The sequence below is a fragment of the Trichechus manatus genome, unplaced genomic scaffold, assembly GCF_000243295.1.
Source record: "Trichechus manatus latirostris isolate Lorelei unplaced genomic scaffold, TriManLat1.0 scaffold00028, whole genome shotgun sequence".
In the NCBI taxonomy this organism is placed as follows: Eukaryota; Metazoa; Chordata; class Mammalia; order Sirenia; family Trichechidae; genus Trichechus; species Trichechus manatus.
In genome coordinates this window covers 13770926-13783821 of record NW_004443964.1, presented here as the reverse complement: position 1 = coordinate 13783821, position 12896 = coordinate 13770926, and the positions used below count along the sequence as shown (strand labels likewise).

General features: G+C 42.3%; 1 protein-coding gene across 3 annotated transcripts in view; it reads left to right on the top strand.

Annotated features, from left to right (window-relative positions):
* The first annotated feature begins 3137 nt into the window (after positions 1 to 3137).
* PRKAR1A (protein kinase cAMP-dependent type I regulatory subunit alpha) overlaps positions 3138 to 12896 on the top strand; it is a 19597-nt gene continuing 9838 nt past the window's right edge. Inside the window, exons 1-4 of one of the 3 annotated variants that reach the window (XM_023729286.1) lie at positions 3138 to 3269; positions 6223 to 6407; positions 10917 to 11087; positions 11910 to 12001. In XM_023729286.1, coding sequence (XP_023585054.1) covers positions 6231 to 6407; positions 10917 to 11087; positions 11910 to 12001 — 440 coding nt within the window. In that variant the 5' untranslated portion in view covers positions 3138 to 3269; positions 6223 to 6230. Of the gene's footprint in view, positions 3270 to 3593; positions 3687 to 4278; positions 6408 to 10916; positions 11088 to 11909; positions 12002 to 12896 lie in introns of those variants that run through there. The other 2 variants (XM_023729285.1, XM_023729284.1) reach the window with 2 other exon arrangements.

Below are 12896 nucleotides of genomic sequence, written 5' to 3'. Positions count from 1 at the left end.
TACCACTGATATTTATTTTTCTTTAGAAAATTTTTGCTGTTGCTGCACAAACATTATCACAGCAATTAAGGAATTTTGTTTTAAAGAGATAAATGTACTTACAATCCTACTACTCTAGAAACCTATTTTTTGAGTGTTTCTAGGACACAGGCCAAAGAGCCCTTGGGGTTAAGTGCTCGGCTATTAACCAAAAGGTCGGTGGTTCGAATCCACTCAGTGGCTCCTCAGGAGAAAAGACCTAGCAATCTGCTCTGGTAAAGATTGCAGCCTAGGAAATCCTATGGGGCAGTTCTATTCTGTGACGTGGGGTCGCTATGAGTCGAGATTGACTCGATGGCACCCACCAACAACAGGACACAGGCCAAAGGTAAGGCTGGCAGACCTTTGGATCAAGGGCAGAGGGTCTCTGGAGAAGAGGACACCACATGGAAACTACAGTGGAACATGGGTCCTTTCTGAAATGTAATTTACAAGTCGGTCTTTTTCTCCCAGTAGCACAGCGGCTCTGAAAGAGTATTTGCACCATTTGGAAACCACTGAGGCTGTTTGGCTCTTCCGAACAGCTGTCTCAGTGAATTCTCCCCAGGCTCAACAACCTGCTGCCCATTTCCCTTTTTGTCTTTTGAAGCCCCAACATATGAGGATTTGGCAGCTAGAACAAGGTTATGCCGGCTGACACAGGAAACGGCCCGTGGCTGGCCTGGTGCCTGAATGCAGCTGAATGGGGACACACGCAGGCCCGAGCAAGGAAGCAGCTGCTACTCAAAGCGCTGGGCTCAATGTCACCAGCTAGCTTGTTTCCTTGTTCTAAGTGCCTGAGTGCCTTAGGAAGGTAACACTAATGGGGGGACACAAGACAACTTGTATTTTGGGTAGCTCTTTAGGAAGGGGAAAGAGAAACAGAAAGTAAGCTAACATTTATTTAATGCATCCCATGCTATGCTGAAGGAGCCCGGGTGGCCCAATGGTTAAGCACTCAGCAAACCCACCAGTGGCTCCCAGTGAGAAAGACCTGCTCCCGTGAAGATAATGACGGCCTAGGAAACCCTATGGGGCAGTTTTATTGTCACACAGGGTCACTATGTGTCTGAATCGACTTGAGGGCACCTAATGACAACAACATACTATGCTGGGAACTTTATGTGTATACTGCCAAGGAGCGTTATTAAGATTACTGCCTGGGTGTGAACCCCACTAGCTGTGTGGCCTTGGGAAAGTCACTTTACTTCTCTGTGCCTCCTTTTCCTTCTATAACAATAACAATAATAATACTATTACCTACGTCAGAGAGTTATTAAGAAGATTAAATTTATTATGTATAAAACACTTAGTGCCTGGAACTTAGTAAGTGCTGTATATGTGTTTGCCGTTATTATCTCTATTAGTTAATTTCAGTGCAGCTCTGCTTACCCTTTAACAACTAAAGAAACTGAGGCTCATGGAGATTAAGTCCATTACCGGAGGTGGCAGAGCCTGAAACCAAACTCAGATTTATCTGACAGCAAGGTTTTCTTCCCAGAACATGACTTGGCCTGCTCAATGCTATCGAATTCCCTCTGTTGCTTGCCAGCTAAGGGTTCAGTTTATCAGCCACTTCTTTGTACTGACAAGGGTGAAATCTTATATGACTGAGGCTCTGTCTTTAATCCCTCATTCGGCCCAATCTGTCCCTGGAAATAGGCCAATGGTCAACACGTGGAGGGTCGGTGGGAGGAGAAACTTTTCTTCTACCTTCCCACGCATGGGCCTAGTCAGCTGTCTGATGTTGCGTTTGCTTCCTCTGACTAGCAGAAAGCAAGGGATAACCATAATTAAATAAAATAAGTACCCTGACGAGCAGGACCCTCATCATAGCCTGGTGGATTTAGGGGAGCAGTTGGATCCCTAAGGCAGTGTTGTCCAACAGGAATATAACGTGAGCCCTGTTATATTTAAAATGTCCTAATAAAAAACCAAACCTGATGCCATGGAGTGGATTCTGACTCATAGTGACCCTATAGGACAGGGTAGAACTGCCCCATTGGGTTTCCAAGGCTGTAAATCTTTATGAAAGCCTACTGCCACATCTTTCTCCCACAAGGTGGCTGGAAGGTTTGAATTGCTGACCTTTTGGTTAGCAGCTGGAGGGTTTGAACTGCCAACCTTTTGGTCAGCAGCCCAGAGCTTGACCACTGCGCCGCCAGGGTTCCTTCAAAATGTTCTAATAGCTACATCAAAAAAGTAAACAACAAAGGTGAATTAATTTTTAACAATATTTAACCTAGTATGTCCCAAATATTAGCATTGCAACCTGTGATCAATATAAAAATTATTGAACTATTTCACATCCTTTCTTTTTTTGTATTGTTAAATCCTTTGTGCATTTTACACATACAAGCCCTAGAGCTATATAGGATGTGCGTACAAGAGCCACTGACCAGACGCTTGGATACACATCCTTGAAGGGCCTTCTTTACTCATTTAGCGATCTTACACGTCTAAAACTGTCCCCATCAGATATTCTGATGGGAAGAAATGGCTGAAGGGCTAAAGAAGTCGATTTTTGCCCGAGTTTCCGCCACTAGCGCAGTTTTTGCAGACAGCCTACATTTCTTGTGGGGTTATAGAGCGTTTATGACAATCTGCATGGTTCTCCATTTCTTACCATGCGGGGTCAGTCAGGATGATAGGGGGGAGTATTTCGGATTCTAGAAGGACTCGAGCTCCTCTAGGGCCCTGAGAAAGTCCCTTCCAGTGTCTTGTGCCCATGGGGACGGTGTGGCCTCCACTGACGACAGCATCCCCAGAGGGGAGAGCGACTTGGACGGCCAAGCAGAGTCTTGTCAGGGGCTCACATTTCCTGGACCGGATGGCGGCGCGAGCCTGGAACCCGGTGCGGCGCTGGCCCTGCGCAGGATACGCGGCCAGGCGTGCGCATGCTGGGCATCCGCCCGCGTTCGGCCCGCGGCGCAGCTGCAGCGGATCCGCCCGGACCGCCGCCTCGTCCGGGGCCTGGAAGCCGCAGGAATCTCCCTGCCCCCGGCCCCACATCCTCCCCTGCAGGGGCCGCGGGGCGGAGTCGCCCATCTGTCATCCGAGACAACCCACGTGGGCTGTCTGGGGGGCGAAAGGGAGGGAGAAAAGGCAGAGGCGTCGAGGGAGGCCGGAGTGAGAGCGGGGAGGAGAGGAAAGGAGAAGAGGAGAGAGGGAAGCGCACCAGAGCCGCGCAGAGAGGAAGCGAGGTGCAGAAGAACGAATAAAGGAGACCGGAGACATCCAAAAAAGGACAGGTAAGGAAGGGCAGGTGAACAGGAAGGAGGGAAGAACGGTGCTAGAGAGCATGGGGAAAGAAGAAGAGGTGGAAGTAAGAAAAGGGCTGCAGAACCGGGACGCTGTAAAACAGAAAGAAAAGCTGGAGACAATTTTAGGATGAGTAGAGGCGAGTGCTCCTCAAGGAGTGGGGGAGGGCGGGCGGGGCGAATAGGGCTGCTGCGCCTTTAAGGTTGCCAAGGCGACGGCTCTGGCCAGAGCGAGGCGCTTTGACGTCAGCAGCCGAGCGCTGATTGGCTGTGGCCGGTCGTTTCCGGTGGAGCCGCCGCCAAGCCGCTATCGCTCAGTGGAGCCGGGCTGGGAGGGAAGCGCTGAGGGAGCTCAGCACGCCGCAGCCTCGCACCTGCAGTCCCGTGCCCGCCGCCGTCCGTCCCCAGGTGAGTGGAGTCGGCCGGGGGGCCCGGGGCGGTGAGTTTCTCTGCTCCGCAGCCCCTTCTGGGACGCTGGACCGATCCAAGATGGCGTTTCGGGGAGCGACCTGCAGGGGACGGCCGCACCCCCTGCCCCTCCCTGGCCTCGACCGGCGCCTCCCTGCAGGCCCCGCTCCCCTGGCCGTGCCCCTGCTCCGGGTCTGCAGACCCTCTACGCTTTCATGTCGCCGGGGCGTCAGCTCCGGTACGGGGCTTCCCGGCGGCCCCGCCCCCGCCGCCCGCGCGTTCCCCGCGGCCTTCCCGGCCCTCCGCACCCCAGCCGCCTCCGCCCTCGCGCGCCGCGGCGTCCGCGCTCGCCCTCCCCCATTTCCTGAAGGACAGCAGCTCGATTTTAGTGGAATCTGCCGTCGTTGCTCTCGCGGTTCTGGCTGGTCTTGAGGCCCTGCAGTTCTTTTCCTTTCCTTGTCGTTCCTGTCATTTCCAGCCGTCGTTTTCCCCGGCCTTCCGGGAGCGTTTCCCCCCACACGATGATTTTAGCCTGGCTCCTAAATTTCTTTTTGCCCCCGTTCACTTCCCTTTCCTGATGCTCTCCTCCCCCTTGGCCTCCTGGCTAGAGTAGGAGGAGGGGTCGGCCTCCCTTCATTTTGTGGCCATGACCGTGGCATAAGCCAAGTGAAGGACACTTTCTTGTTCTTCCCTTCGACAAGACGCGATAAGTATTACTCCTCCAGCGCAGTGCTTGTGTGGTGCCGAATGACTTACTACTTGAGAGATTCTCAAGAGAGACATCTTCTCAGCAGAGGAAGGAAAGGTGACACCTCGAGAGATGACCCCAACGAAGTGTTACTTGGCCCGTCTGAGGGGGTGCGGTCTGAATCAGGAAGTTTCTCAGAATATTTAAATGTTTCCTTGTGTGTAATCCTTTTGACATTGGGTTTTATTCCAACTGATTTCCAAAAGAAAGAGTATGAGTGTTTCCCTATGGCTAGAGACAATACAGTGTAATTTTTATTGTAGTTAAATAATTATGAGGGGAAAGCTAAGTCGTTGGGGGTTTTTAAAAAGAGGTATAAATACAGGGCTAATCCAAAGATAGTCAGACATTAAGATGGTGGAATTCAGGGATTCACTTTATGATTGCATTAATCCTGGGGAATTTTTATTCATATATTATTGCCAGTGTTTTTTTGGTCTTTTAAATAATTACTTCAAATAAAAACAGTCTCGCCTCTTGGAGCCAATTCTTTCATGTCTACCAGCCAAGGACGTGCTCTTTGAACAATTTCTCGGATCAGCTGAATAGTTGTATTGATATTTCTGAAATATGTCTGAATGTTTTGAAGCAAAAAGATCTGATTTATCATCGTTTTTGGTGGCCTTCAGTATTATTGGAAATGCATAAAATTCTACTGAATGTATCTGTTCATGTGATTGACTGACCTGGAAAAGTGACTGGTATAAATCTATCTTAAAGTAAATAAACTTTTTTCTTTCTTTCTTTTTTTTTTTTGAGTGCTTGTTTCTGAAATAGCAGCATGATTGTTTTTCCATGGCCTCTAATTTATGTGCTTGTCAGGGAGCCAGACTTTCTCAGGGTCTGTTAATTAGTCTGCTGTTACTGACCTTTATCATGAAAGTTGTCAAAAGAAAATGAGTAACAGTGTATCACTTTAGAATAGCTCTTTATCACTTTAGAATAGCTCTTTATCACTTTAGAATAGCTCTTTATCCTGGCATTTCTTTTTCTCACCTTTTGCATTTAGAGTTTTATCTCCATGGTTCTGTGTGTGTTATAATTGGAAAAGTCTGGTTAGTAATGACTTCGGTTGCACAGTGAAGGGGAAATGGTTTTATCTTCTACTGTTAATTGCTTAAGATCTTTCCTCTTTTACCACTGGCTAAGTGTGTTGTTATTTAGGGCTAGAATCTGGTAAGTGATTGATTCTAGAATAAAAGATTGCTTTTAAAACTTTTTTGGAGTTCCTTTTGTGTTTTTTAAATTTTTGATTAGTAGTTGGCTAATCAGATTCTTCGCTCCAGTGGTTTGCTGTGTAACATTAGGACATCCCCATGGGACAGGAGTTACGTATAGGGAATTTCAGATGGTCGTCATTGTGTTTACTTGCTTTTACTTATAGCTGACTTGTGTGCCCTTGTAACTCTCTGCCCTGTTTACCATTTACACTTCCCACGTCATGATGATGTCTTTTGCAGGGGAGAAGTGAATGAAATTCCCTTTAGGGCTTGACTTCTCAGCAGCCCGCCTCTGCAGGGGATAGTGGCTCATACTTCCTACCAGGAGCTGAGGGTTTTTGCCTTTCACTGTTGCTGCCTACAGAGTCTAGATCCTGCTGTATAAACTAAATGAAACACTTTTTGGAAGAATGCTCCGTATTTTACTCCCTAGGGCCCACCTTCCCCTTAAAAAAAAAAAAAAAATCTCTGTGAATCTGTTGCCTAATGAATTTGGTAAGTCAGAGGTCAGATTGGTGCTTGCCTATTAGAAATAGTGTACACAGCGTATGTCTGTTTTTTCTTGTAGAGAAAACCATGGCGTCCGGCAGCCCTGCCGCCAGTGAGGAGGAGCGTAGCCTCCGGGAATGTGAGCTCTATGTCCAGAAGCACAACATTCAGGCGCTACTCAAGGATTCTATTGTGCAGTTGTGCACTGCGCGACCCGAGAGGCCCATGGCATTCCTGCGGGAATACTTTGAGAGGTTGGAGAAGGTAAAAATAAATGTGGGGAGGTGATGAGATGACCCTGACCATTGTTAAGTGTACTGGAGTAAAATGTTGTTAATTCGTACCTTTTGAGGGAAGAAGAATTCTGACCAAATAAAACGTCTAAAACAGTTTAAAAGAGAAATGTAGTTAAGGCATTTACAATAATATTTAAATTTTTAATCAGAATTTATCAGAAAATGAATTTATTTGCTAAGTTTAGTTGGCTAACAAAGGGTTTCCAAACAAAATTCCTTGTAACTGTTGTAATTAATATGTAAAATTGACTCTTACAGGTAAAATTGATCAGAAGTGTACAGCGATTAGATGAAATGAGAAATTCTGATGAAAGGAGGTGATGCTTGTCTCTTTGACAAAGCAAGTAAGCTTGATAAGCAGTTTTGGTCAGGATTTTTTTTCCCATTGGGAGAAATTAATCCAGTTTTTAGTCTTTGTTATTCATTTTCATTGTGTATGTCAGTGGGACCTAAGTATATGGTACATGCTTTTTTAAGCAAAATGATAATTTTCCATCAAGGGCAGTGCTTCAGTTTACCTCAGCTTAAGACATGATGAATGAAAAAGCGTAGATTGCTAAGTGTAGCTTGAGTAGTTTTGATCGATTTGCTACTTTAAATCAGCAGAATAAATTTACGGATTTTCTTGTGCATATCGAAGTTTAGAGGTGGTTCATAATGATTGGGAACTAATTGGGGGAAACTTTCTCAGGTGTATAATCATTAAGTGTTTTTAATTACATAATAGAAATATATGTAAATTTTCCATTGACTCAGAGAATTTCTTAATCAGAGTTTATTAGAAAAAGTCTGTGTACACTAAAAAAAAGGGGTAACTCAGATATTTTCTTGAAAAGTTCTTTGCTAAAATTCGTGTTTAATACTGTCATTAGAGTAATTAAAAAAAAAACAACAACTAGTCCCCATGAATTTTCCTATCTTGGAATTTTAGTAGAAATTCTGACATTCTTTTATTTAAACAATTTCCATATAGTTAGTGAAAAGTACTGTAGAGGCAGGCCTGTTGGTGTTCCCTGTTTTGAAATAAAGTGCATTCCTGGAGATCTGGTTCTGAAATGGGTCACTGTAAGATGATCCCTCTTCTCTTTGGACATCGATACAAACCATCAAATGAGGAGATAAAGTTGGTGAGACATTAAGTGTGTGTCTTTTTATAGGGAGTGTTGAATGAGTGGTGCTAGCTTCAAAGCCTGTACTTACTATATAGCACTGCTTAAGCTTTAACGAAATTTGAAAGCAAGAAATAATTACTAGTTTCCTTGCAAACGAGATTTTTAGATTTAATGTGTATTGGCTTCTTACCACCTTTTAAAAGTCTCACAGCTTAAACTTTTTCCTATAATCCAGGGGTCTTTGTTCACTTGAGCCCACTTGTTTAGCTATAATTAAATATAGATACCTGGCCTTTGAAGTAAATTCTAGATTTTCAACCTTTTAATAGGTTATTGTTCTATTCGTTAGATGTCAGGTTTATATGTCTGAAAATACAGTTATATTCAAAGTCAGTATTCTTCACTTCTTCACCATTATAAGAGGTCATATTTCGGGTACCTTCAGCCACTCAGTAAGAAATGCACCAAAAACTCTCACATTTGGTTCATTGAAAGCTTCTGCGTTTCAGACTGTCACCTGGAATTGGAGTTGTCTTTTACATATATATATAGTATGTATAAAAGAATCTTGCCTGTCTGATATATCAGGTCAGAGGAATTAATGACCGCTGTGACCATTGAGTGTCTAGTATGTGACAAATACGGTACGAAGCCCTCTACATTCATTAACTCATTATGTCAGATATACAAGGTAGATGATTACCACCATTTTACAGAGGAAGCAAAATTAAGTAATGAAATTAAGTGTAGTAGTCAGCTTTGGCTGCAGCAGAATATAACCCCCAAATTTCAGTGACTTACTACAACAGACTGTTATTCCTTGGTCATATGCAGCTCTGCTGGGCTCATCCGTCTTGTCTTTGTGACTCAACCTGTCTTGTTCTGGCGCCAAAATGGAAAGAGCAGCTACTATATAAATTTAGGGCACGCCGTTTTCAAGGCAGAGGATAGAAGCTAAGGGGCGGGGGGTGGGAAGGGGGATAAACTGCACAAATGGATATGGTGTGACATGCCCTCTTACATTCCATGGCCAAAGCAAGTCACATGACCAAACTCAAAATCAGTGGGATGGGAAGTTTACAGGGAAGAATGGCAAGGACAGTGAAGGAGTGAATAATTGTGAAAACGTTGAGTGGTGGGGACAGATTTTGAACCTACGATTCTAGGACATAATGCTGTTAACCACTAAGTAGACTGGTATTTTATTTTTGCTTTAATAATTGAAAGTGGAAGAAGGAAGGGATTGACAGCAGAATGACAACAGCAAGAGAAAGGATAGAAAAATGGATCATAGTACATGTTAGAAAAGGATGATTAGTAATGGCCATGAGTTGTTAGGTTAAGGCTCTGTTCAGAGTGCTGTTTAAAAAGACTGAAATTCATGACAAATGTTAAAATCAAAATGTTTTTGATATGTCAGAATTATCTTAAAAATTCAGTTAGGTAGAATACAGTCCCAAATGAGATGTTATTTGAAATTTTCATGAAATTTTTGTGATATGCCAGTAACAGATTTTGGGGCGAAGCATTTGTCTTTTCATTTATACTTCTAGTCTTTGGGGAGACTTGAGTTACATAGTTTTGTGTTAATACGGAATGGGAGAACCTTATTGGTTATTTGAATACCAGAATGAAAATGAAGCAGGTTTTCTAAGAAATGTATTGTTTTTTTTTAATAGGTTGCATATTCACACATGGTTCAAAATGCTGCACGTTCAACATGGTGTAACAGTGAAAATCTCTTTCCCACCCTGATGCCCTCCTTGAATGCAATGAGTGTTCCAGAGATAATTTATGCATTTACAATTTCATAATAAAAGAGCTCCCTTAACTCTTGTAACATCTGCTTGGCATTCTATTATGTAGATGTCCTGTAATTTATTTAATCATCCCTATTGATGGCCGTTTAGGTTGTTTCCAGTGTTTTACTGTTAAAAGCAATTACACAGTGAATAATTTCATATGTGTGTCATTTCATACCGATGCGTATCATAGAATAGATTCCCGGAAGAAGAATTACTGGATCAAGAAGTAAATGTGTTTATCATTAAATATCAGTGAAAAATTAAAGTCATTTTTGTTAACGTATTTTTCTTACTGTGTTTTTCTTAATTGAAAACTACAAAATCCGGAGAAATGAGAAAAATAAAGATAGACCCTTCTGCAAAAAGCAAATAAAAATCACGCATGATTCTACTAATAGAAATGAAAACTGTTAACAATTTGATGATTATCTTTCTAAACTTTTCTTGCTCCATAGAGTTCTTAATTTTATTTTGATGCCAAAAGCAGGGCTGAATACCATGCAGGAAAAAAAAAAAGGGTGGACATCTCTTTTATTTCTTTTTTATCAAAATCGATCCTAAAATAGTTGATAAATGTTAAATTCATTTAGAATTGGAAAGAAATTTAAAAACATGATGGAGAACGGGCCAGATGAAAGTGGCAGACAGTGCCTTCTTTTTTCTCTCATTTCAGGTTTGACAAACTCGTTCTTTAGTGCAGGTCTGAGGCGAATTTCTTTTTAAGGCCCTGTGTTTGAAAAATAAAAATATTTAATACTTCGTTTCAGATTTTATATAAATTGGTTCAATAAGAAGTTTTAAAAAACAGGTAAACTGTTTTTTGTTTTAACTTCGGATATGAGCCCTGATAAAAGAATGCTGCTAGCTCTGCTGGGAGAAGTACTGTCAGATCTGATCTTATTTATTATTTAAATTCTCGGTTGCCATCACATTGTTTAATTATTTGGTATGCCCTGGACCCCACCTAGACTGGGAACTCCCCAGGCTCAGGAGCCTCTCCTGTTTGTATATTCCCATTGCCTAGCGTAGGACTTGGCATGGCAGATCCAGGGAATGCTTGTTGAATTAATGAATAAACCCAGTAATCTAGACAGTCTTTGATCATTTGCTGTGTCTGAATTGTTCCTGGATAACATTCTTCTTGGGATGAGAGGTTCTTTTATGATCTGCAGCAGCATAAAAAGTCCTGATTCACCAGGATTTTTTTTTGCAGTTTATTAGTGTTACATGCGTTACAGATTATTGTCAGTATGTTATTACTTTATGTATCTTGTTTTTTACCTGCACGACACGTCTTTATACTAATGACTTTTGTTCATTAATAAACTATAGCCGCTGTTATCATCAGAGGAAACACTATAACCCTTTGAGAGCATATCTTTTCAAACTTCACTCTCCACAATTTTTTCCTTTTGGAATTGGTTTTTAAAAAACCCTTAACTTTCAAACTGGTCATAGAGGAAGAGATTTGAAGTGACTGAGATGGACTGTGTTTGGAATGAGAATACTAACTTTACGTAAAGTGCTGAAGGATCTCATTTTACAAACCTGTAATTTCAGGAGGAGGCAAAACAGATTCAGACTCTGCAGAAAGGAAGCAGTCGTGCAGACTCACGGGAGGATGAAATCTCTCCTCCTCCCCCCAACCCAGTGGTTAAGGGCCGTAGGCGACGAGGTGCTATCAGCGCTGAAGTCTACACGGAGGAGGATGCTGCATCCTATGTTAGAAAGGTAGTTTGATACCTAAACATTGATAAAATGTTTTGGGGACCTACGTGGTAGTCATCTGGTCTCAGGTGATGAATGCATGCACTGTTTTAAGAAGTAAAACATCGAACAGGATGAATCTTACTCCATCCTGTACAGTTCTTTGATACTGTAGAACAGGTTTCTGTAATAACACGCCCACAGCAGAAATAACCAGTGGTGATTATAAAACAGTAAATAATGGGATTTGGGGAGTTTGTCTTTTCCATACCTTTGAATTGCAGTAGAAGAAGAAGCAGATAGCCCTCTTTTTCTCTTGAATCATGGTGTCAGTTTTTTGACATCCTGTACTTCATCTTGTGACTTTAAATCTTTTATCCTGTAACCTTCGTTTGTCCTAATCTGTTCTTTCTCACAGCTGTCCTGTCGTTTTGAGTTATGTTACTAGCTCTAAGGGGGACCAGAATTGTCCTGGCACTGGAGGCTTGTGGAACTAATAGTACATGATCACAGTTTAAAAAGTGACTAATTGTCATACTTAGTTTTGCTGTAGAATAATGGCCTTGGTAAAAGTGTTTTTGATTTGTTTCTTTAGTTGTTAACTGGAAACCAGATACTAGCCTTTAAGTACAGGTTTGACTGTAGACAGGGGGATTAATTAATCAATATTTGCTGAGTACTTTGTGGATCAAAAACAATACAAGTGTGTTGTAGTGAAAATATTTAACTCAAAGCAGTCTTGTTTAAATACATTAATGTAGCTTGACATTTAACTGAAATGCAGGTTGTAAACATGAAATGTTTTTGGTTTATGGAATTGTCATTTGACCTTCAGTTCTTTTCTAGGTTATACCAAAAGATTACAAGACAATGGCTGCTTTAGCCAAAGCCATTGAAAAGAACGTACTGTTTTCACATCTTGATGATAATGAGAGAAGGTAGGTACAGGTTCTTACTTACACTAGTTTTTCCAGTAAGGCTGTAGTCCAAAACTATTCTCATTGTCACAGATTTAAAGGCTCTTAGTATATCATTCAGGAGCCCTGGTGGTGCAAGGGTTAAAGTGCTCAACTACTAACCCAAATGTTGGCGGTTCGAACCTGCCAGCCGCTCCTTGGGAGAAAGCTGTGGCAGTCTGCTTCTGTAAAGATCACAGCCTTTGGAAACCCTATGGTGCAGTTGTACTCTGCCCGATAGGAATCAACTCAGTGGCAACTGGTTCTCTAATAGTATGTGTGTTTCTGTTTTTATCGTATAGTCTTTGATAATGATAAAGTAGGGGCAGTTCTCCTTTTTTTTAAAATTGTCACGATTGTCCGTATAAGTACTCTAAAGATTTAATTACTTTGAAAATAGTACACAATTATTGTTAGTAGGATGAGATTAAGGAGCCCTGGTGGCACAGTGCTTAACACGCTCTGCTGCTGACTGAAAGGTCTAGTGGTTCCAACCCACCAGCTGCTCCTTGGGAGATGGATGGGCAGTTTGCTTCCATAAAGATTGCAGCCTAGGGCTGCGACAAATCTGATCAGTGTCTATCTCTAAAATCTACAAGATTCTGCGAAACCTCAACAACAAAAGGGCAAATAACCCAATTAAAAAATGGGCAAAGGATATGAACAGACACTCTGCCAAAGAAGACATTCGGGCAACTAACAGGTGAAGAAATGCTCACGATCATTAGCCATGAGAGAAATGCAAATCAGAACTACAATGAGATAACCGTCTCACCCCAGCAAGGCTAGCATTAATCCAAAAAACACAAAATAATAAATGCTGGAGAGGTTGTGGAGAGACTGGAACACTTATACACTGTTGGTGGGAATGTAAAAT